Source organism: Centruroides vittatus, unplaced genomic scaffold, assembly GCF_030686945.1.
Source record: "Centruroides vittatus isolate TY-2023 unplaced genomic scaffold, ASM3068694v2 contig_882, whole genome shotgun sequence".
Taxonomy (NCBI): domain Eukaryota; kingdom Metazoa; phylum Arthropoda; class Arachnida; order Scorpiones; family Buthidae; genus Centruroides; species Centruroides vittatus.
In genome coordinates, this window is record NW_027122574.1 from 4,029,356 (window position 1) to 4,056,634 (window position 27,279).

The 27,279-nt window shown below is 30.8% G+C and overlaps 2 protein-coding genes across 2 annotated transcripts in view; one reads left to right on the forward strand and one right to left on the reverse strand.

The window, feature by feature from the left end:
• LOC136983516 (uncharacterized) overlaps window positions 1-27,279 on the reverse strand; it is a 345,314-nt gene that overhangs the window by 43,031 nt on the left and 275,004 nt on the right. The window lies entirely within an intron of this gene.
• Window positions 445-26,128, forward strand: LOC136983515 (ester hydrolase C11orf54 homolog). Its single transcript, XM_067280273.1, has 9 exons — window positions 445-788; window positions 6,557-6,655; window positions 7,157-7,230; window positions 9,545-9,646; window positions 13,924-13,989; window positions 14,121-14,210; window positions 17,792-17,941; window positions 25,491-25,604; window positions 25,682-26,128. The coding sequence occupies exons 1-9, from the start codon at window positions 731-733 to the stop codon at window positions 25,853-25,855; spliced, it is 927 nt and encodes a 308-aa protein (XP_067136374.1). The 5' UTR covers window positions 445-730; the 3' UTR covers window positions 25,856-26,128.

The following is a 27,279-nucleotide window of genomic DNA, read 5'->3' on the forward strand; positions in this document are numbered from 1 at the left end:
AAATCTGAAGAAACAAATAACTGCTTAATAATCTTGAAAAATGTTCGCGGCACGCCTAGAATCCTCTCGTGGCACACCGATTGAAAATCACTGCTCTATATCAATACGTAACGAAAATGATTTTAATAGATTTTAAAAAATCATTTAATATAATTCAGTATTTATGCACTTCTGGATCATGGAAAAAATCCAAATTTATTAATTTTTTAAATTTCTTTGAGCATGTATTTTAATATTTATAAATAATATTATTAATAATATTTTATAATTAGAAATATTAATAAATATATATTGCTAGATATGCGAATTATTTCAATAAAAATTTCACATCATTTAATTAATGTTTTAAAATAACTATTGGCGCTGTAATTCGTATGTACAATACATTTAACACATGTTTTGAAACATAAACCGAACCACGTGGTTAAATAGATGACATTATTCTAGTTTTATCTATTTTCGAATGGTCGGGATTTTATATATGTATATGTAAAATAATTAATTGGATTAAAAGAAATTATTTGCATAAACTGCACTATAATTTTTCTAAATTTGTTAATATATATAATTGCACAGATGAGTAGATGGTAATTTTTTACCAATCACGTGTGTAACATGCAAGGTCATATGTCGATAATGATATCACAATTATCTTTCGTTAAGTTAGATAAATCCTTCGTTTTGTAATTTTTAATCAACTAAGAACATATTTTAGTTTTAAAATTATAAAATGGCATCTGTACAAAGAGAGATTCTTCATGTTCCTCCTTTACAAGAAATTTGTCAAGGTATTAGAATATCTTATATGCATTTATGTTTTATTAATGTGATGTGTTAATTTAATATTTTAACAGTGTTTATCACTATGCTAGAATGATCCCAACAATAATATATAATACTTGTATATAATTCCTGCATTATGCATAATCTATATATATGTAAGTAAAGGTTGAGATAACCAAAACCTTACTGAAGCCATGAACCTGAAGAGGGATTGGAAATTAATTACCAATCAAAAATGCATAGTTAAATAGGCAAATAAAGCGAATTGTTGTAATCTTGGTCTCTGTTTGTTGTGGATAATTAAGAAAGACGTAATAAAGATCGCCAATCTCACTATTAGAAGAAGAAACCTTTACTTAATATATATTTTATATATGTGATATCAGTATGGCCATGATATACAGTTGAATAATATAAAAAACATGAAAAAATAAATGATAACAGAAATTTCAAATTATAGAATCTGTTGTTCAACTGTAGTTAAAACAAAGTAGATGTTTGTAATATTGAATTTGAGAAAAAAATATTTTCTGATGCCACATGTCATAGTACTTTAAATCATGATAAGTTTTGATTGTTGTAATGTAATTATTATTGTTTATTTTTATTTAAAAGAATTTATTATTTGTCCTTTAGAAAACTTTTTATATGACAATAAGTAGTCAGCCAGTTATAGAAGTTTTATAGCAATAATTAAGCTTTTATGGGTCATTCTTTTATCATTAACATGTAACGTTTGTTGAATTAACTTTAATTTGTGAAATATTTTAATTTAATGGTTGAGCAGTTATTGTTCTGTGAAAATTTGTAAAAAAAATATAGAAGTTTTAAGTTTTTACAGAATGATATGCTATTGGAATATCTAAAATTTTGATTGATTGAATGATTTGTTGATATGCAATATCAGCATGCTGTTGGCTGTGTCAAGTTTTGCCAATTGGGGATGTTTCTGATCAGCAATGAAGTCAATTAGATGATGAGGAATAGAATACAAAATATCTAGTTCAAACTATCTGAGAAAATACCTGAGATTCTGAATCAGATTTCAGTCTATATCATTTAGAATAGTACATGGCCAAGATGGTCTTTACCATCTTGGCCATGTACTGATGTCTGTTTTAGCTTTGGACATTTACATTCTGCATATTTTATAGAGTTATTGATGAAAGTTGTAAAAATAATTCTCTTACTTCTTTCTTGATTCATAAACCAAACAAATTTGGTGCAATTTTCTATTCTGAATTTAGATGTTATACTGATTTTAGGAATCACTAAAATATAGTAATTTGAAATGCATATATACTAAGTATGAATAAATAATGTTACAAATACTTGTGTTGTTAATTTAGTCACTGCAATTCCACACAATGAAATTTGGAATAGAAAATTGCACCAATTTTTTTTGGTTTACAAATCAAGAAAGTAGTAAAAGAATTGCTTATACTCTGTATTCCAGTAAAATAATTAAAATAATTAATTGTAAAAATATTTAAATATTATTACATATGCACAAAGCAAACTTTGTATTAAAATCTATACTATTAAACTAAAATATTTTTGGAAAATATTCTTTATTGGTAGTTATGTTTATAGTGAAACTGAACAGTGTCTATCTCACTTATCTTAGGAATTAAGCATAGTCTAGGCTACACTTGGTGCATCACTTTATAGTATTAGATGATTGACAACATAACTTGTTTAAGTTTATGAAGACTTCTATAAATGGCTCATATTATTTTAAAATGTTAAAAATACAAGTTGATTACTTGTTTTGTATCATAAGTGATTCTGAAGCATTACTAAATTAATGGTTTTACCAGACCATCTGAGGCCATGTAGTAATAGTATGTTTCAGATAACTAATTATATAATTATATAGCTTCCATGCTATAAAGCACTATAAACTAGAAACTTAAACATATATTAAATCAAATGAGCAATTATTTATTGTGACATCCTCACAATGCCAGGCTGCAATTTTAATTGAATTTTTAATTTATTTAATTTAAAATACATGCTCTCCACCTCAAATTATTAGTGGTTTGCTTCTGTACATAATAGTTTTCCTTTAACAATAGAGTCGTGTCAGTCATCTATCTAACTTTTTGGGGAAAAATTTTTGAATCGAAATAATCTGGCTTCCAGTTTGCATCAGAAGTGCTTATGTAGTTAATTGGAGCGTCCTGTCCTTAAGGTTCCATATCTGGGCTTATCTTTCATCTATCCAACTCTGTTCTCAAGATTAAGGAAAGACAGACAGATCAGACAACAGTGGGAATTTTTGAGTCTACAATTTTTTCAAATTGCAGCTCAAATAGAGGACATAAGTTAGTTTGATTATTTGTTTTCTATCCAGTATTGAAATCATTTTTTAGATTTGCTAAAGCTGTACAAGAAAGAAACAGAATGAATAATTCTCCAGTTAACAAAAGAAGAAAGAAAAAGAAGATACAATTTCCCCATATACAAATACAAAGATCCCATGGAAATAATGAAGATGAGTCCTCTCAAGCAGAAACTGAATGATAGTTTGAAGGATTTTTTTATAACATCTGGAAATTAACTGAAGAGTATATGATTCAAAAAGCTCAATATTTTAATCTGGTTTAAGTGAATCTATTCTCTTAAATTCAGATTAATCCAAGCTTATATCCTCTGTTATGGTTTAATTTTCCATAATTTCATAAAAATAAAAAATTAGTATGTTGTTTTAATTGTTTCAGTGAATATTATTGCAGTTGCAGAGATGTTTAACTCTCTGCAGCAAAGTTTCAAAATAATATTTTTTGCTAAATATAATTAATTCTTAAATGAACAAGCTAATTTTTCTCCTTTAACACTAAAGAAAGTTGTGTAATCAGACTTTTTTGAAAGCTTTATATATTTTATAAAGATTTCAATAAATCCATGATTACACAGTTCATTAAATAAAAATAATTATTAACATTTTCAGATAATTAATAATTATCTGAAAATGTACAAGAATATTCAGGAATGATGTTGCATTAAGTTTTGATAATTGAAAACATGACAAACTAATAAATTTTTTAATAGTAATAATTTTCATGGTAATGAGAAAGAAAATGTATCCACATCAATTAAGAAATAAAATCAGATTTTTATATTAGTGTCATATTTATCCATCTGCTTTAATTATGGAGGTAACTATATAAAACTTAGCTTTTATTTTCAGAAGTGACAGTCATTAAAAAAAAAATTATATCAGGGAAAACAAAGGTCACATTTAGAAGTTTGAGATAACAAAACTTGAAATAAATCTATATATAAATTATTATCAGTCAAGTTAAATAGATAGTGAAAATGAAGTCTACTTATCATAAAATGTTGTATATGTTACTTATATTGTTTTTTTTTATTACTTATGGAATTAAACTACTTTACTATAATAAAGTAGTTTAGTTCTTAATTTGTCAATTTAATTCATTTCTCTGAATCCTATTCTTCCTATACTTTGGTTTCTTATACCGGAGTATAGGAAACCGAAGTATAGGAAGAATGTGATTCAATTCATTGCTATTTTATACCATAGTATCATTTCTTTAATAATTTTTCTAAATCTTAGAGCAATATATATTGTACAAGTAGGGGGTCAAAATTTAGTGGATGCAACTCGTATCACAACTAAGGGATGACTGTCATATAAGATGGCTCCCCAGACCAGCATGCCAGCACTGAGGGCAGTGTACCAGCCAACACTAAAGTGGGATTAAAGCACCCACTGATGGTTTTCTACACTTTAACTTGGTGATTATCTGTTACCTAGTGTTACCACCTGTCCGATTTTCACCCGGACAGTCCGGGAATTGACTCGCTGTCCGGGTAAACTATTAATTTTGTCCGGGAATTTTGTAGAAATTGTGAAATTATGATGAAACAAAGTTCTTGCAAATATTGTTATAAATTTACATCATTTGAACAATGAAAGATGTGTAAGGTCTTTCGTCACTGAAACTCATCTGCTGTTCCGCCATGTAACTCTGTTTATGCTGATGTGTGATGCGCAGCCTGCCTCTTGACCTTTTTTGCTTGTATGTTACTCCTACATAAGTCCCTAGTCCCTGACTGTAGCTTATTTAGAACCAGCATGCACGTTATTTTTTGCATTGTAAAATGACATTGCGCATGCATCAGGAACTTCTGTTCGAACAAACCTGACCTGCCGTCCAGGTCAGCGATTTTGTAAAAGTGGCAACACTACTGTTACCAAACAAAACTAGAGTTTGTTAAAGACAATATTGCTGTCATAACACTATTGCAAATACAGCCAACAATGTTCAGGTGCTAGTTGCAGAACATTTGGTGGTTTCTGTTCATACAAATTTGTCTCTACTAGTTACCTGCCAGTGGTTTGGGAGATATAGGATTCTGTAGCAAGCTTCCATCTTATGTGGGTGGTGGACAAAGACACTGTTGCATCTGTTTGTGATCAGATGATCATCTTCCCTCGTGGTCTAATATATCCACTGTCTCAACACATCCTCACAATCAGGTCAGAATGGTCCAGATGGCAGGCAATTTAGCAAAATAACAGCTCTGCTCTCTTCAAGCTGATGGTGCAGCCTTTATCAAATTCCAACGTTATTCATCTTTAAACTTATTGGTTCTTTTTTCCTCTGCAATAGATGAATTTTATTCCATTCTTCCTCATTAGCTATTAGTAACTAATATATCTTCAATAGTCGAAAATAATTTAAGAAAATATGAATGTTTTCAGTTTAGTTAATAAGATAATCTTTAGGTCTAAAAGAACATCAGAATAAGTGCTAGTGCAGGATAGGAAAGATAGGATAAGTAATCAAGGAGAGGTGGGCTATGATGTCAGTGCATGATGTGAAAGATTTGGCCTGTTAACTAGGTAAAAAACAATTGCATTTCCCCAAACTGTAACTCATTTTTAAAAGTGTATTGTTTGTTTTATTAACTGCAGAAGCTTGTTTGACTTCAGTTATTAGCTAGTGTCATTATCTAAAAATATACTTGTGCAAAGCTATATGCACTCATCCTATAATATTCTTTGCAGAATAATTGTGAAGGATCATTATGCTATTGATGTATTTCATTATCATTTCATCTTTTTATAACTTTGAAAATAGACATAACAATTTAATAAAATCGCCATTAATGTGTTTAAATTTAATATTATAAACCAGCATTTTTCAAAGTAGGCGATAACACTTCCTTGTGGGTGGTGAGTAAATCTAGGGGGCGCTGGAGGCAGGGTACCGAACGGTGACCAAAGGCAAAAGTTGGGGTCACTGACAGCCGTTCCCTTTCCTCTGTTCAATGGATAAGAGGAAACATTGCGTTTAATGGTTTTCAGATGTTGAGAACAATGTACGGTAAGGGCACAAAATGTGAGATTAATAGAAAAGTTTTCCTAAGAATATTTCCAATCCTTTCTCATACAAGAGAAAATGAGTTAGGGGGCGTCGGGTATAACTTTATGGAACAAAGGGAGCGGTGGATCGAAAAAGTTTGAGAATCACTGTTATAAACTAATACTTTAAAATTACGATATAGGTTTTGTATGTTTATGAACTTTACAAAATAACTATATGTATTCTACTGATAAGTTACTTTTTAAAAATCAATTGCAGATCTGTTGTATAAAAATAAATTTATATGTTGTATATTTCTCATTTTCTTCTATAAAATTCATGATGCATTTTTAAAAACCTGCTTTTCATTTGGTGTCATATTCACATTAAGTATGCACGTGATTGAAAATAATGGATTTTATTTTGTTTTATAGTTCTGCAAAATGGTTTACGAAGTCATTTTGAAGAAGTAGAAGTTACATCAACCAGATGTCCCAATTTGCAGAAGAAACCATTCTTGTTAGCTGCAGAAGGTAATTAGATTAAATTAAAATTTATTTTTTAAGATGATATAAATTTTAATTTATATTAAAGAGAAAAAATTAACGAAATTCTAATAATAAATAAATTTAAAATTATGTGCATTGGGTGTATTATTTTGATATATGTACTGTACACTCTCTGATTTAAGAGTTTAAAATTAAATTTAATACGCATATTTATTTGACATTAGCATTTTAATAATGTGATATTCTTAATATGACTTAACTACAGTATGTCACACTTATGGTAGTTTCATAAAATATATTATTGTTATATAATATAATATTATAATAAAAATGCTAGAAAACGGGTAAATGATTTGAAATATTTGGTTAATATTTATAAATTTCTGAAATTAACTGAAGTTTAATTTGTAAGATAGTGTAACAACATTCAACAAAATATTTAACTTAGTTTTGTTACAAAGACATTATTTTATGTAGTTTGTTTTAATAAGCATTGTTTTATGAACTTTTAATTCTGTTTTTCAGGATTATGTGGAAGTCCCCGTTTAGCTGATGTTGGTGGTGTTCCCAATCTAATTCCATTAGCTCAAAAAGATAAAGTAACGTTAAGACCTAATTAATTATAATAATTTAGACATTGTCTAGTTATTCTAAGCCAAATTTTGTGTACAACATGTACCTTATATGAATTATATCATAAATTGAGCATCTTTTTGTTATTCAGAACAAAAGTTAAGTTGAAAGACTTTCTTACAAGCAAAACAACATATTTGCTTTTGAAAATGAAAGCAAAGTATGATTTCCTAGCATTTTTCATTTATAGATTTAAAACAATAAGGATAATATATGTACTAAGTAAAATTAAATTTTTTGTAAATTAGTTTTAGATAATTACCTATTACCTAGAAATTTATGTAATCATTTGTACAAATGTGTTTAAAACGTTTTACTTATGTTTTTACTAAATATACTGAATTTTATGACATGAATAGTTGGCATGTACCTAAATAGTTAGAATTATACATATTCTTCCAAAGGTTAATCTGACATTCATCACCAACAAAAACATGAATCTAGATATACACTAACTAGGTCACAAAAGTATCTGGACACCTAAAAAAGATGAGTTTTTTAGTTATAACTCATTTCTCACATGAAATAGGAAAAAAATAATGACACACGTGAAATCTTCAGGCTTTTCTACACTAGAAAAATATTTACATATACAAAAAATTGATCGTAAAGAGAAATATAATTTTATTTCAATCTGTAAAAATTTTCACATCACAAAAGTATCCAGACAAAGTAAATGATAGAAAGTATCAGATCATTTTCTTAAAAATGAGTTTCTAACAATTTGCATCAAGTGAATTAGAGTATTTTTTAGTACTTCAAATATTTCATTTCATTGTTGTGAACAATGAAAACAAAAAATTAACCATTATTATTAAAGAACTCATTATCAAGGAATGGCAAAAGGGGAAATCTGTGCAAAATCTTGTAGAACGGTTTCACATTCAATTTTATGGCTAAGAAAAACCATTCATTAGTAGAAAAGTCGGCAGAAAAAATTAAAGTTTGCAAAAGAGTTTTATACGAAAGCAATAACATTTTCAAATTCAGTTTTGTAATAAAGGAATCCAAATTCAATGTGTTTAGTTCAGACGGTTGCCTGAAAGTATGGAAAAAATCTGATCCCTACCCGAACCATACAGTGAAATAAGGAGGCAGTTCAGTAGTGGTTTGAGGTTTTATATCTTCAAATGATGTTGGAACTCTGCAGTTTGTTGATGGAATAATGAATCAATATGTGTGTAAACAGATTTTAAATAAAACTGTTCAAAAAATTAGTATGACAAGTAATGTTAGAGTGGAGATTTGTCTTTCAACATGACAATGATTCAAAACACACTTCAAAATCAGTCAGTTTGTTGATGTGCACTGTATAAAAGTGCTTTCCTGGCTTTAACAATTGCCTGCTTCAATCCAGTTGAGCACTTGTAGGATCACATTGAACAAACAACAGAACAGAATCAATAACAAATAAGACTGATCTTAAAAACATCATCATCAGAGTTTGGAATCTAATAGACAAAACTAATACGAAACAATTGATTGAATCAATGCCTAATTGTTTAGAAGTTGTAATCAAGACAAAATAAAATCTACTTTGTTTTTAAATGTTTAAAATATTTTGTTTTCGTTATTCATTTCCTCTGACTGGATATTTTTGTGATGTAAAAATTTTACAGTTTGAAATAAAATTATATTTCTCTTTTTGATCAATTTTTTTTTTTGTATATGTAAATATTTTTCAGCATAAAAAGTCTGAAGATTTCACATCTGTTATTATTTTTTTCCTGTTTCATGTGAGAAATAAGTTATGACTAAAAATCTCTTACATTTTGTGTGTCCTGATATTTTTGTGACCCAGATTTGGTATTACATAAAACAAGATCCTAGTGTATAATATAAAGCTCATAACATACGATATTTGATATACAAGGTCTAGGATACTGGATAGTACTGAATTTAGAGTACTGGATAAGACTGAATATTGAAAACTGCTTGTGCATATCTGAAATCTCAAAAAATGCAAAAGTTTGTTACCTACACTTAAAACTGCCATTGGAACCATTTACTTATCTTTCTTATCTTTACTTCTGAAAAATTAGAATAAATTTTTTATTTATGTTTAAAAATTTACTATATCATTAAACTATATATTATAAATTTAATTTGTAGTAATTTTTTATTTTAAAATGTATTATATCGTTAAACCATATATTAAAAAAATTACTACAAATTAAATTTATAATATAAAATTTTAATAAAATAAACATTATTATAATAAAAATAAAGTAGAGCACAAGTATTATACTACATTTTATTCATTATTTTTAACTTATTCAGGTCTACAATTTTCCTGAAGTAGCAAAACAGATAGATCTTCCAGATGCCTTTATTATTGGGGCTGGAGCGGGACCTTGCCATTACATAGGTGTTAATTCTGAGGTATAATTTAATATTATTTTTAGCGTAAGTTAAAAATTGCAATGAGAATAAACAATAACACAAAATTTTGACAAAGAAGTAAAGTTAAGAGATTAAAATATGTATACAGCAATATGTATCAATTTACTTACTAATTGTTAGCATTTTATGTATGAAATAACGTTGACAATTCCTTTCTTTTTAATCAAAATTATTATTAAGTTTTTTAAAACAACTTTGTAAAATTACCAAATTATTTCATTGTACAGAGCAGACACTTCTACTTAATGGACATTTTTACAATTCCCAGACCCTTCAAATAGGACATCTATAATATTCACCTCTAAATAACATTCTGAAAGAATTAATTGCATATGAAATATTTTAAAACTAAAAGAATCGGTTCAAATACTCTTTCAGAAGACAAATTTCAACCATAGGCCTTGAATAAAAACTGACTTAAAATAGGAATAAGGGAGGAAAGCAGGTTGTAAAAACCCAAACAATATTCTTTATCTGTTAGCGAATACTAATCTGGTTAAGTTGTCAATCACTGTTATCATCATACATATTAATGTTATTAAACTTCTGTCTTGTTGTTAGAATTAAGCTTATGGTACCAAGAAACCATAAACTTTTCTGAAGTTATTCATTCATTCGACAAGAACTGTAGCACAGTAGTAATGAAAAAGAAACTTAAAATGGTTATTACAACAGTATTTATATGTTGAGAGTTCAAAGGTCTTGTCATGATGGTGATTTGCTGATCACTTTAAAGTGAGGAAGATATTTGATTTTTTCACATTTATGATGTAATTTATGATCTTAGCAGCTTTGTGGTGGCTAAAGTAATTTTCAATAAATCATTTATTGAAAAAGGCAAAAATGTTCGAAAAATTACATCTATTTGATAACTACAAAGCAGACAAATCTCTATATCAATTTTTATTAATTGCTCAGATCATAAATGACATTATAAATTCAAGAATACTGAATACATTTCTTACCCCTTGAAGTGGTTAGCAAATTGCCGTTGTAACTCAACATTCAAACTCTTGTCTCCTAAACAGACTTTTGCCCACCCTTCTGTTCATAATAACAGTTTCATTTTTCTTTTCATTACTTCTGCTCAGGTCGTATTTAATGAATTAATAATTCATCAACATTTACAGTTTGTCATAATTAATTTTTATGTTGCATTTAATTAAAGTATCCTATACAATCTGTTTGCTATTTAGAATTCAATTAAAATATGATTTTTATGGCTGAAAAGATAATTAATATATGGTATATATATATATCATGTTGCTGCTATAACCCAGATTTTGTGGGCAATTTTGGGTGGAAGGTTTTCAATCACTCACCCAACAATCTGAACCTTACCCCCAAGCAATTTTCACTTTTTTTCTAAACTTAGAGTTCCGGGGTGGAAAGCATTTCAGCAGTGATGACAAACTGCAGCTTGAGTCATCAATTGGTTAAATGGATTGGCAAGTAGATGAGTACAGTAAAGCTCATCAGCACATATGATAAATGCTTAAATGAAGGTGATTATGTGGAGAAATAGCATAATGTGTACTGTGTTTAAAAAACAAAATTGAATAATAAAATGTTTTTTCATTCTTTAAAACTAAACAGTCTTTACTTTCTGGATAACCCTCGTAAAATATATTATGTATTCAAAAGAGCACGAAAATAATACTGCAAAGAATAAATAAATATATATTTGTTTATTTTAGCATTTGAATACTAATTCTATAAAGCAAAAGTATTTTGTAAATTTATTTTATTAGGCACGATAATGAAGTAACTACAGTCTGCAAGCAGTCTGCAGATGGTTCCTCTAATTTTCTTTTAAGCCAGATGCAAGTGTTGTAATATATGTAAGGTCATGTTTCTTAGCTAGTTGGAGCTTTTTATTTGTTTTTACATGCATTTATGAAAATAGATAAAAATAGTACAAGTTGAAACAAACCTGTGTACGGAACATAATTTTAGTGAATTAATTGGTTGATTAGTTGATCTAAATTGTGTATGTTTTGCCCGAGACAAATTCTTGTAGTTTATCGTTATAAGACATAAATTTAATACAAAGTGTCTAATTCGCTCTCCTCAAGCTACATCTTTCCTGGTCTTAGTAATTGATCCCCCCCCCAGGTAGGGAACCAGCTTAGCGATGAGAGGCAGTCCTGCCTTGATTGTGGATGACAATGGAGTCTTTTGACTTGCCTAAGGTTCCAGAGGTTTTGGATGCATCAAGGCTTTGCAGCCCCATCATCTTAAATATACATTTGGTGTTCCAAGGCGGCACCTGTGATGGGCTGTTGGCCAAGCGGGCATGTTGAGGTCTTTGGGCCCTGTTGTCTTAAATGATTACAGGCCTTGAGTTTGTATACCAGGCCTTGGTGAAGCCTGTTGTCTGAGTGCAGTGGTTCCCTGCGGCCTCCAGTGTGGTTTATAATTCTCACACACCTGGAACCTATCCATGACCAACGGACAACACTTGGGCTTTGCCTTGGCATAGTGGTGTGCAAGCTCACATCTTAACAGGAGGGAGACTGGTACATTTGCATCACTATGGCTATCCTTGTTTGTTCCGACCACGTGGGAGCTGGATGGTTCCCTGCAGGTCTGTTAAAAGATGGTCGCTGTAGCTGCTACAAACAGGATTCCCAGGGAGGCCTTGTCTTTTGATGAGATAAGTGGAGTGTAGTCGATTGGACTTGTCCGATGTAAGTTGGTAGTCCTGCTGTGCTGGTACAGAAACTAAAGACCATGGTTCTGACAGTCCATATCCCCTGGAATCTGAGACACACAAAGCTAACTCCCCTATCCACCTGTTTGGTGTAGGGTCGATGTAAAACACTTAACCTTGGAGCTGGTTACTCAACCTTGAGTACTGGCTGCCCGCATTACCTGCGGGAACCCGAGTGTACAAGGCCAAGACTGACTATAGTCAGTAGTCTGGTTGTTGTTGATCCTCTGATTGAGGACTTTTGTTGAGCCTTTTGCAGCAAGTTCTTTGAATGCTAGCAGCAAGAAAATGAATTATAAACCATTGAGCTGGACCCTCTTCTTGAAGAGGTTCCTACAGTTTGTATTAGGAGCATCTGATGTGGACGAACAGCTTGTTTGGATGTGTTGAGGCTTGCAGCTCCATTGTCTTGATTGTCTATGCACGAGTTAGCCTCTTCCTTTGTAGAGGACTCCAGGTGCAGGGTTACTGCGCCAAAACTGTAATCAAGTGTGAGGATCGGGTTTGAGAGTGAGGAAGGCTGGAAGGCTGGTTCCCATAGGGGTTGAATTGCCAGAGCCCAAGCATTTATCTCAGTCTGGTCTTATAATTTAGACACTGCAGTGATTACTTGGTGCCCATTGCCAATGATTAAGTTACAGTCTCTATATATCTCTGTAGTGCCACTTGCCAGAGCAGAGACTTCAATGTAGAGTTGTGATATGAGGTTGTATCATTGTTATTTGGTAATTATGACATTTTCATTAACATTCTTCTGTAAATGATTTGTCACGTCCACTTTTGTGCATTCAATAGCAGTAGTAAGAAAGGGATATATTTCTAAACTTAGTAATTTGTAAAAGCTTTTTAATCAAATGTTCTAATATTTTTGTTATTGATGAAACATTTTAAATTAGTAATTGTAAAAGCCTTACTGTCCTTAAATTCTAATATTATTGTTAATTGTCTACTTGGACTTTACTTATTAATAGGACTTTATACTGGTGTTTAAAGATTGGCACAGTAATGAGAGTCAGTTCAGGAAAGAACAAAATTTCTTTATTATATCACAGAAATTATTACTACAGGTGATATAATAAAGAAATTTTGTTCTTTCTTGAACTGACTCTCATTACTGTGCCAATCTTTACTTATTAATAGGACTTTATACTGGTGTTTAAAGTCCAGGTAGACAATTAACAATAATTTAAAATTAGTATTTAAATTGGTTTATTTGATAGTGTTGCAAGTGATGTATCAGTGATGTACACAGATCATTGATTTAGATATGTATATAATTTACAGGATACATTTATGTTGTGAATGAAGTTATTGTATAAATTGTTGTTAACTATACTCTTTAATTAAGAATTCAAAATATCTTGTTTTCGACATAATCATAAGAATTATTTTCTGACTTGTAATTAAGCTCAAAAATACAATTTTACACCCAAAGTGAAAAAAAGACTACTCTGACTTAAAATATTAATTGAGTGATCATATATCAGTTATATAATTTCTATAATAATGAAAATAAAAATTGAATTATTTATATTTTTAACAGCTTATGCCAAATATCAAGAACGGTAAAAGTATCATCAATAAGACTCATTTTGCAAAAGTTGCCGAAGCAAGTATAAATTAAGTGTTCATTTTTTAATTAGTTTTTAATAATTAAAACCAAAATCAGATTATAAATTGAAATCAATTTCTAATTATTTTCCAAAATAATTAACCAAAATAGTTTATTCTTTTTATAAGGATGGTTCTTGTGACTTACAAGTGATTAAGGATAATACAGAGTTTTGTTTAATGGGAAATTTGTTTGCAAGTGAAGGAAAGCCTGGAGAGGTAGGTTTCTAGTGTAATAAAATAAAACACATAAACAAAATATATATATGTTACTGTGAAAGACCAAAATTAGAGAATGTCGAGATTCTCCAGTGAATGTCGACACATACGACAGCCCATTGGCAAAAGACCAAATATTTGGTGATATTATTAATGTTACGTTATGTTAGTATAGGTTTAGGTTAGGTTGGGTTAGGTTAGGTAAAAAATGTACTTCAGACAAGCAGCTGCAACTAATTCGAGAAATGGAAGGGAAGGCTATACATGCTGTAATTGCAAAAAAAATTGTTCTACAACTAAATGCTAGGAACAATATTTTTATTCAATGTTCACATCGGTGCATGCTGAATGTTCGTGTAAGTGAGAAATAATGATATTTAAAAAATATTTCGTACATGCACGAAACGACCGTGTGAATGCCGACATTCACTGATTCTCCGGTCTTGACATTCGCAGGATTTCAGTCTTTCACAGTAACATATATATTTTTTAAATATATTCGGGGCTGTTGAGAATTTATATGGGGCACAGGGGTAGAATGGATCCCTTTTGTCTCTTTATAGGCTCCATTAGCTATTGTTTTTTTTTTTTTTTTTGAACAAAAGAAATGCATGGAGCATTTTTTTATTAATAAAATGCAGCCTTAAATATTTTAGTTTGTTAGTAAAAATGACATTAATTATATAGAGTTAATAATCACCATAGGCCCCTAAATTTTTTAAGGACCCAGGAAAAAATCCCCAATTTCTCCTTATGTATTCATATAGAGAAGTTAATTATATTCATTCAAAATAATGTATATATATGCTTAAATATTAAATGTATTTGTGTAGATTCATTAATTTATTCAAAATAACATATATTAACTTTTAATTAGAATTAAAATCTGTTTATATAAATTTTACCATATATTGAACCTGAAGATGGCCCTTCAATTCACAATATAAAACAAATGTTGGAAAATTAAAGGTATTATTATTATTATTATTACTATTATAGAAATATTTTAATTACAATAGTTGTATGATTTTACTTTAAAGCACTTTTCTAATATGGCACTTAATTATATTCATGTTTATTATTTTTAGCACTTGTCTTGCTCTTAAGAGGGTCTTAAAATTAGAAATATAATACTGTAGCATTTTTTATTTATTCATTTATTTTTACTTTGAATTGTTTTATTTATGTTTAATGCAATTGCACATCTAATGAATGATAGTGTAAATGTGTTTTTCTGCATTTATATGCACTGACAAGTAAAAAAGTTATGATTCACTTTAAGGTGATATTTGCTTTATTATGATTATCTTGAATCTAGCGTGCTTTATTAGCAATATACAGCTGTAAATTTACTTAATAGTTGATGCAAATTTAGTGCTTAATGGTTATTTTTATTTTTTTGGATAATTTGACTACACTTGATAAACTTTGTCATACCTGTGTCATTCGGAAAATGTTTATTTTAATTATTCATTGTTGGTTTTTTAAATTAAAATTCCTTTCTTGGGGAGTAGAGAATTAACCAGCATTATGCTTTGAAAATCATAGCCCTACCAGGTGTGATATTAGTTCTAATTGGGTGTCTTGACCCCCTTCCAATGTTGCATGCCTCAGGTTGTTCTTTCAATCAAAAATGCATAAGGTGGGCTGGCTGTTGTGACCACTTGTAAACAAGAGGTCCCATCCTATCTATTTTTTTTTTTTTTGGAAAAGGTGCTAGCTAAATTTCTCTGTAAATCAAAATGATCACAAAAAGAAATTTTTATACCTCTTCACGTTTTCAAAATTTATAAGCAAATGCTCTAATGTAAGCATTAACTAAGTTATAAATTTCTAAGTTTCAGTACAATAGTGTGCTCATGATTTTCTCACTCTCAAAGAATACTTATTATTTTTATATATTGGCCACAATCATATTTTAGAAAGAAGAGTGTTAATAAACAGATAATGATAAATCTTACTGATATATTGTAATTGAAATATTTTATTGATATTATCTTATAAAATTAGAATATTTTAATTAGAATGAACTTCTTTAAAAGATTTTTTAGAATACTTAGAAGACACTAATCTAAAATTTAAATGTTTTTTATGAGATAATACACCCTGAAGATGTATCAAAAGATCCAAAAGTACTAGAGAAGTTTAGAAATATATTAATAAAGTCTGTCCTCTAATAAAGCAGGATTTAAGATTTTTGAAAATTGGAAAGTCAGTTATGAATGATGACATAATTTTCCTTTGAATTTTGAAGGCAACTTAGAAAAAATTATCTTTGCAATTTTATTTTTCTGTAAAAGAAATATTAGTCTATAGAATAAATACTAATCATTCAATGCTGTATATTAAAATTTTTTAATATGGTAGCCACGTAACTTCAATCGGTCATTTTTTGAAAATATAATAAAACTAAGTGACAAAACCAAGTCAACTTGCAAGGAATAGACTTGGCAATGCTGTAAGACAGCCAAGGTTATTACAGTCTTAATACATATCACATATCATGAGAAACTCTTAACTCTTGAATGTTTGTTTATTATAGATACAGGAATAACATTTAAACTTCTTGTGCATGGTCAAGTCTACTCCTCTCCAGAAGTAAATGTTTCATTTGATCATCGTGTATATGTTTATATATTTTATAAATGAATGATAATGTGATAACTGACAGCGAATGAAAAGTTATTAGTTTCGTTTTTCGTGAACAAAATGAGGATTAACAAACACTTTCTTGTTAATTTACAAACTGTTCACCATATTATCAGGTTCTTTGTACATTGGATCCCAACATGTAGGCGGTGAGGATACAAAATCCGGTATACATAAAACAACTCAAGTTATTATTATGAGTGCCTATATCTATACTTAATCTATTTACAAACTATAAGGAAAGAAAAGGGAGAATATAAGGACAGAATAAGAGGAAGGTGGAAATACCCGGGTTTTACTCTGGATGCTTCCGTGATACTGGGCAGGGTTACTGTTGTCTCTGATCATCTACTCCTATCGTCGAGGCTTGTCTTGGCTCTTTCTTTTAATCTCTTTTAACAGATCTCTCCCATTCACTTCGTCGATAATCCACTTTCCTCAATATTGTCGGTGTCGAATCCGTCTAATAAAATTGAGTCTAGTAGGAAGTTCTTGGCCTCCTTTAACAGACCGGATGGCTTCTTCTCCTCGACCTCCCTCGTCTAATTTCACTTCCTAACTTCCATGTTCCGACTCAGAGCCTGTTCTCCTCGACCTTCCTCATCAAGAGCCGAGATCCCTTCTCCTACTTCTCTCTCTCTCTTTTTTTTTTTTTTTTTGTTTTTTGTGTCGGAGGCATCACCCCCACCAGACAGTAAAGCAATTAAGAAGGAAGTCTTTTTCTTAGTCAACAGGAAAGGGAGAGAAACAAAAGAAACCTTAAGCCTAACTTAAATTTATAGAATTATTAATTACAAAATACAGTAATATGGCCAACAGCCACAATAACTTATGTAATTGAATATTATCTAGAACTGATTTTGATATTTTATTTATTAAAAATTTGAAAGCAATTAATAATAATAATAATAATTCTTAAAAATACTTTTTAGGTTGTTAAGATTTTTGCAAGAAAACGAATAGGTTCTGATAATTTTGTTACAGCCATGAGAAAAATTTTAGCAAGTCAATATAAGGAAAAGTCTGTCGGAATGGGTGGCGTTTTCCTTATAAATAAGGGAAAAGCTAAACTGCATGTTATGGTAAGTTCACAAAGTTTTAACTTGTTCCAATTTATTTAGATTAAAGTAATTTTTATATAAAAAGATTATATTAAGTTTAATAAAAATTCAAGTCAATTGATTTTTAAAATATAAGAGAGAATAGGAAGATTCACTTCTTAATTTATTTGTACAATTTTAATATGTAACAGATCTTTTCATTTTAATTTTTATTATAAATTAAATAAAATTTCACTATATACAAGAATTATAAAAGTTACTATAATTGCTTATGACGATTTTCTCAAGATACATGCTACAAATGTCTTGTAAATATGTAGACGAACATCAGAATAATGTACAGAATTAAAACGCAAACCAAAGTTTAGCAACCACTGAAATGACTCTGGTGCACTTTGTGAATACTAATCTCAACACACAGATGGCATGGTATGTCAGTAGGGTTGTGGTCAGCATAGTAAATGTGTGTTATTCAATGAATTATTAAATAATTCATGTCTGAAAAGTTGCAAAATGCTTTATCAATTACTGCAGCATGATAGAATTCATATCTTTGTTTCAACCAGAAAAGAGGGATCCTAGTTCCAAAAGTACAATGTTACTGCACATGTCACCAATAAGACAGTGGCTTTTCTTAAATTGTTTTTCAGTGATTGCCTCATTTTAAAAATACTTGTGGTCTCCATGATCACTTGATCTAAGTCCATTAAACTTCATCCTATGGGGCTACATTAAGAATTGGGCAGACACGAATGCTCCTTCAACAATACCATATTTTCGTGGATGACTGGCATATCACATATAAATGGGAGACCAGCATGCTGGAAACCCTGGAGTTACTGACATGCTGGTCTTTAATGTTTAGTCACAGTTTACTGTGATTTTAAATTATAAATTTAATCAGATTAACAAAACTGGTTGTTAATTAAACATTAAAGAAAACATTCCTCCAAGTACAATAAAATAATAACATTGTAATTAAACATTCCATTACTGGTTTTTTGTGGATTTTTTAAAAAATTGAAACTATTGGCATTTTTTCAGTATCATATCACACAGGGAACAGATATTCATATAGGATTTATTGATGGAGGAAATGCATTTTTTTTTTTTAAATTTTTACTCATCTAGCTGATTATTGATTACAAATTGACAGTAAAAAAACATTGGGTAATTGACTGGATAGAATTTGTTCAAAAGGATTGCTGTGTAAGATAAAATAAAGGTAAATAAGTGAAAGAAATTATTAAGTAAATAAAATTTAAAACAGTTGCTATTCCTCAAGTTTGCTTTGATGGAAATTGATTGTACTCTTGGACTGAAGAGGGTCTCCCTTTCTTATTTCCTGATCTCCCAGCCTAACTCAGATGTTCTTGCTGACCTCTTATCTGGGTACTATCCATGAAGAATCCAAAAACAATATGGCCTCAATTGTGAGAGTTCACTAATTTATACTCCTTGTTCTCCAGAAGTCCACTTCACTCATGTGTCCCACCCTGGACCAATCAGAAGGCTTTTCACATGGCACCTGGAAAGAGGTCACATCATAACAAAAAAAAAGAAGTACACATGACACCGTACAATACAAGAAAATCCGATACATACAAAAAGGAAACCAAAACAAAAAATATGAATAATAATAACACATAGTCGCGTAGCGCTACAAGAGAATCTTTTAATATTGCTGGGTAGAAAGAATAAATATGAAAAGAAAGTATTTATATATTATTGTGGTTGTTCGTACCGAGAGAATTGTACGTCCGCAAATAAACGTTACAAATATGAACAAAAAAAAAACTGCTGTATACAATTAAATAATCTTTTATTACTCCCGGCACACGGTTCTTTTCTTTCGTATTTACAATAAAATCCCAACGTGAGTATTCCCGCTGGGGAAGGGAGGGTCGCCACTTATTCGCGTACAAGCGATGATACACGCGTGCGTAACAAAACTTTTATTCCCGACTTAAAAACTAAACTTAATGACTAATTTAAAACTACCTTAAAACTAATAAGGAAAGGAAACAGATAGACTTAGGAAAGTAAAGAAAAGATGGAAAGGCAGATAGAAAGTACCCGGGGTCCAAGTGGTTTAGTCGATATCCTTAATGATTTGTGTTCTCACAATCGAAATCTCCTTTCTGTCTCCATTGAACCAGCAGTTCGACGTCTAGGATCTCCAATTCTCCCAGTGTCCTCGTACTTCTTTCGTACTCTGGTCTTGGCAGGTCCTCTCTCTCGGCCGCAGTCCCCTTTCTTCCACTCTCTCTCGAATCTGGAGCACTGCCTACGAGGTCCAGCCATAAAGTGGTCGTTCTCCTACCCTGTAGTCCTCAGGGCTTCCTCTTTTCTTTTGTTCACACTCCCCCTTAGTTCTTAGAAGGGGTAATCCTGCCCTCCAGCGATAACGGTTATATTGTTTAGACAAAGAATAAAGGAACGGAAATAAGAGAATAGAAATGAAGGAAGAAGGAAGATAGAAAATATATGTGTATTTACAACTTATGAACTATATATATATACATATAAACAAAATATGGCTGACGGCCACATTATATTATTATAATAATTTAACTTTGAATATTTAAACAAATTATTGAATCTGTCTATACATCCACAAGAGCCGAATATCGGGCTAGAGTCGGCTATAATAAATAAATAATTAATAAGACAATTTGGCACTAGAGCTCGGCGTTAGGCACCATCTCTTACTAAACTTAATAATTATAATTAAATTAAATAAATAATTTTAATAATTTGGAACTGGAGGAAAAGAAATCGGCCCGAAGCGGGACTCGAACCCGCAACTTCTGCTATCCGTGCAGACACGTTACCAGTTACGCTACCCGAACCTTCGGTCCAATCGCCTCCTCCAGTATATATAAGCTAATACGACGACCATCGACGGCCATTACAATGCCAGCTGGGGACACATCAAGTGCTTACGTCCTCCCAAGGCACTCAACCGGCCATTGCAACCCCGGCAAGGCGCATACATATAAACAAACAACGACTAACCCGTTACAAAGCTATACATCCACAAGAGCCGAATTTGGCTCTTGTGGATATAAAGCTTTGTAACAGGTTAGTCGTTGTTTGTTTATATTGAATCTGTCATTTACTAACTCTTCTGATGTTGCACAAATCCATCTCATTTATACATACAAATATTTTAACGGCCTTCTTCCTGCTCATTAGACCTTTATCCATATTCCTATATTCAATGATAGATTATTAACCTGTATTCATATGCTCTACTGCCACCTGAATATAACAATTAGATCTTTTTTTTCTACCACTATCAAAAAACCGCTACTGAAATTTCTTGACTTCTATAAATTCAAAACCATTTGTAAAAAGATACTTTACTCCAAATATTTATTTTTTTATTTGTTTTTTTATTGTTTTGTTGTTATTGCGTACTGGTTTTTTATTAATTGGGATTGTCGTAATGGGGATGGCAAACATTGTCCACAAGACATTGCCAAATTCAATGTAAGAAATAAATAAATAAATAAAATAAATTGCAGCATTTAAATTTATTTATTTTATATATTAGATTGAATATAAATATGAAATAGATGTTAAACTTAACAAACATAAGATTGCTGATAAAGTTTCAGCCACCATTTATTATGATTAAATGTTTTTCAGAGTAATTTGTCTCATCGTCTGAAATAAATTTAATTGTAAGTGACCATTTTGGTCTTGGTGACCATTAATGGTGAACATTTTAACTTTATTGACAGTCTTGTATTTCTTAAGTCTGGAGGTATATACAGATATTAGTCAGAAGATATTTGTAATGAATGCTATACATTCCTTATTTATTTATTAAGAAGTGTAACCATGTGACTGTAAATTGCAGTAAAACCATGTGACTGCATTGTAAATTTTTACCAATGAACCATGAACGTTAGGCAGATGACTTTAATGATTTTGCTTCATTTTGTATTCTTGGAGGTTTGGTATTGAACTCATAAAGCAGGCGGTCATCAGAACCTAAAGTGGCTACTGCAACTTCTGCCATAATCTTTAAAAGATTGATACACTTTGAATGGATAAGATGCTATCTTATTCATTCAAAGTGTATCAGTCCCTGTTCTCAAATTCAGTTTTGATTTCTAGAAAAGTCAATTATATATCTATAGAATACAATTTGCATAAATAGATGATTAAGGTTTTAAAGAATAAGATTTTAAATAATGACATATTTTAAAACTGTTACCAAATATTACAAAATTTTAAAAATGACTGGTCTTAAACAATTTAATCAACTGTAATAATATATCTTGAGAAATATCTAATGGTAATCATTAGAAGTGCATTTTAAATTTAGAGCTGTGAATGTATAATATAGTATACTTTTGCTAATCTGGATAAGTTATTGTATTGGATTGTTTGGATTAGTGAAAAGTTTAGTATAACAGTATTATATATAAATAAAAAAAGAAATCTAAAAGGACTACAAATAAATATTTATATTTAAAAAATTCTTTTAAATGTGTGTATGTATCAGGTAACCAAATACAGTATAAGTTAAAATATACAATAACTGTTAATTTTACAAATTCATCATCAATTTTTTTAATATTGTCAAGTACCAAAACAATCAAGTCTATATTTTATGATACAAAGTACATGATTTGAAAGCAAAATTTATTTTCAGTTTTGCTTTAAGTGTTGTGTTGAAACTACTAGGAATAGTTATCAATTGTTTTAACCAATTACTTTTTATTTTAATGTAGGCCATTCCAATTATTTAACTAATTTATTTGTGTCAACTGGCAACTTGTGGTGTGATTGTCTTTTAAGTATAATCATGTACTCTTTTCTAACTGCACTTATGAATATTTATTCGATAACTAAACCTTACAAACGTTTAAAATGCAGTCTATTTTATTATAGCATCTAACGTTTTTGGTCAATTAATTGACCTTCATCAAGAATGAACCGAAAAAATTTTTGATTTATATCGAACGAAACCATTTATAGTTGGTGTATTCGTATATTTGTACGTTATCAGTTTGTAGATTTTATTTATCTATTCACGGACTTTTACACTAGACATCAAGAAAGTTTTAAAGTTAAAAATGTTCCATAATCGGTTTGTTTGGTATAAATTTGAAAATTTTTTTGATTTGTTTCTGATGAAGGTCAATTAATTAACCAAAAACGTTAGATGCTATAATAAAATAGATTGCATTTTAAAGGTTTGTAAGGTTTAGTATAATCATGTAGTTGTTAAATATAAAGAAATATATTTTAGGACAAAAAGCTTCACTAAATAATTAATATAAGGAATGAAAATGCTGATATCACACTGGGAGTTGGAAGACATAAAAAAAGAAATTATTATTTAGTACTTTGGTGTATGTACGAGGGTGAATCAAATATAAACGGGATTTTTGTTCTTGAGCAACTAAGGTTGGCAGTACAGGGCCCGCACGTCTAGTCTGATTGGGTAGGTTCATTAGGAATTGGGGGTAACGCTGGCTATTTCATACTATCAACCAATTCGTCAGTAGTGCTCACGATGTCGGAGAAACAGGTACACCCTCTGTTGCGCAATGCATAATCATACAATTTCTTGCTCGTGAAGAAGTCAACACAACAGAAATTTTTTGCAGATTGACTGCACAGTTTGGGGATCAAACATTGTCAAGGACTCATGTGTTTGCCTGGCATAAAAAGTTCAAGGAAGGACAGACACGAGTGGAAAATCAGAAGCACGATTGCCGTCTTCAGACCAGCATCACAAGTGAAAACATTCGAGCAGTTCGAGACATTATTGAAGAGGAGAGACGAATCAGAGTTTGTGAAATTGCAGAGAAGGTTGGAATAAGTTATGGAAGCTGTCAAGCGATCATTGCAAATGTGACCGGAGGGTTGGCACCTCCTTGATGCCTCATCAGGATTGACACCACTGTGTCTTAGCTGACACGGAAGCCGTGGTGGTTCAAAGATCGAACACGCAAGTGGTCACGTTACAGAGCACTTGGATTCGGGATGGAGGGAGAGGCAAAGTTCCAGGAGTAACTCACAGAGACCTCATCAACTAAACAGTGTTTATTTACACAGAGAATGATCTACATACAAAAGAAAGCAAAGGGGAGATTGGCCTAACATTGCGATTTTTAGAGAGAGAGAGAGAGTTTACATAAGATCTGCGTGGCGATAAATACCTGAAGTTGGTTGACTGGCTAGTCGATTTGGCGAGAGTAATGGCGAGGAAATTTGTCCAATTTGACGTAGAAAGCTACTAATTCAGATCCTCACACAAATGACCTAGAGTTCCGTAAAGTGTGTGCTCTAACAGCATACCATACTGCAGCTCTAACAGTCTCAAAACTTAACAAAATGCACTGGACTGCACTTGATCATCTTCCCTACAGCCTGGACCTATTACCCTGCAATTTTCATTTGTTTGGGCCGCTTAAAGAGGCTGTAGGAGGGCAATGAGTCGAAGATGCTGCAGGAGTGGAGGAATTCGTGCACAATTGGCTCATGACGCAACCAACTTCATTCTACGATACTGCAATAAGAAACCTTCCTTCTTTCTGGGAAAAATGTATTTCTATAGCAGGAAGCTATGTAGAAAAATAAATCATAATGTTCTTTTATTTTTTTAATAAATAATTTTAAAACAAAATAAATTCTATTTATATTTGATCCACCCTCATAGAAGAGAACACACCACATTGAACATTTTTAAACTTCAAGCAAGTTTGATTTGATGTATACAAAAGCATGATATTTTGATTATTAATGATATAATTTTAAAATCAGCTATTAATTTTAAAAAATATAGTCTTAAAAAGTTAGAAAAAAAATTAAAATTTTAGGAGATAAATCTAGAATTTCAAAAGAAAATTTACTGATAGTCAATATTTTAAAAATAAATAAGTATATAATAAATTAAGAAATTGGGCTGGCCTACTAGGAATAGTTTTCATCATTTTTATCTATTTAGTTAAAAACTAGAAATCTCACAAATTTAACAAATTTACTATAACTAATGGAAATTTCTCAAAAAATTTCTATTTAATACATGATACCGCACATTTTACTCACACTAATTTATTATAATTAAACACAGTTCAAAACTGCATAAAATTTAAAATTAATATGGTAAAAAACACGAATATAATTGGTTTATATTAATGCAGGTTTCGACTAATAAGAGCACATTTTGTAATATTAATTTTGTATAAGTATAATTTCTAGTAGAAAGTTGTCTAGTAGAAAGTTGATAGTGCTTTCAATGCCTTTTATGATAAAAATGCAATTTTATCACCTTGTGGATGAGCTCGACCCATACTAATCAGCATACACAGCTGATTGGAATAATGCTCTGATTTATACTATCAGTTATAAATTATGAGCAGTTAGATTAGAATTGAATTTGAGTTTCCATGGCAATATCTTATTATGTGGTCATTCAACCAATGTAAATTGAGAGTGATATTTTGTATAAATTATTTTTAAACTATAAATTAAAGTATTAAATGGAAATTAAAATTAAATTAAAATTTAAAAAATAAAGCAAAATTTTAATCCTATATTTCAGCCTGATTTTTCTACCAAGCCATTGAACACTGACGAAGATGTAGATAATTGGTTAAAATTTTACAACATGAATGCACCTTTAATATGCTTGAGTACTTTTATATCTTTTGACCCTGTAAGTAAATTTACCTATATATTCTTTTTGTAAATATAATTAAATATTAGAAATAAATAATAATGTTATGTTTAAAGGGCTTAGATCTTCGAGTGGAACACACGCATTGTTTCAGTGAGCACGGAGAAGGTGGTCATTATCATACCGACACCACTCCAGAAGAAGCGGAGTATCTTGCTTATTATAATATTGCAGAATATATCTATCGCATCGATCCACCCAGTCAGACGCACAGTGTGGGTCGGAATTAATTGGCCAATTTCTTTGCCATGGTATTCAAACATGTATGTGATATCCTGGAAAGTTAAACAAAAGAATTAATTAGAGATTAAGATTTCTATTATAAATGAAATCTTATTATATACATATAACATTTACATCATTGCAAATTTGGTTTAAAAATTCCATTATATAATTGAAAATGTACTTGAGATATTAAATATGTTAAATGAAGATTCTGAAGTTTGTATTGACACAAAATATTTTTATAAATAAATAATTAATAATAATTCATATTAATCACACTCAATCTGCTGTATTTTTAATTAGCTGTAATCAATCATTACAAATTGTTTCACAATAGTGACACCCAAAAATGTTTCAGGTTTTTTCCATTTGTCACTGATTCATATACTGTGGACTCCGCAAGCACGTGGTTTGCGGGTATGAAAGGAAGTGGAAATGAATAGTCGGTAGAAGCGTATAGATAAACAAACAAAGGTTTATTAATTACACACACAAAAAGGGGGAATTGATCGCCTGATTTAAACAGGCAAACAGCGTTCTTAACAAAATTAAGGATGACAATAACACTAAGATTACAACAGTAATTAATCGCGAGACTAAAACTAATACGCGATTAAACCTTAAAAAACTATACAAACATTTACAAGATGGTAGATACCGTCGCCGTATTTCGTGGGACACGTAGTTACGAAATGAGATTCTTCTCGCTGGTTCTTGTCTTTTCTTTTTCTTCCTGATCGGCTGCTCTGCTTCGAATCCTTTCTCTCGTCTCGTCACCGCTCCAGATCCCCGATCCACGAAAGAGAAGAATGAAAAATGCCTCGACACGTGGAAGTCATCCCTTTATATCTCCCACCATCCGGGAGCTTTTTCTTTTCCTCCCACGTGACCCTCCAAATAGCCAATCAAAAACCACGGCACAGCAATGACGACAACAGACGGTACGGTACACAACAAAATGGCCGTGCGTTATATCTAAAACCCGATACAACAACATATACGCGACGCGACATAAACGAAAAAACAAACATATAAATAGAACAATCGAACAAAAAAAAAATACATAAATATATACATATAATTAATAGCGGCGAAGCGCTACATATCTCCCCTCGGAGACGATTAACTACCGTAGTGTAGCCTACGGAAGTCAATCTCACGATGCCTTAGGTTGTACGGTCGCTTGCTTATGCGTTCGTCATCGCTATTCCCCTGCGGAACGTCGTTGCCAACACCCTTTACCCTAACATCACTGCTCCTCAATCTCCTGTTCCATCTCCCATCTTGACCCTCCTCTTCATCCTCTATTTCATGATCGCTAGGTTGCCTTTTTCCTCCCCTTTTTCTCTCCCCACGCCTAGTTTTTTCTACCGGTTCTCCGTAGCACATCTTTATACGGTCAACATGGACAGTCTCCCTGTCTTTGAAG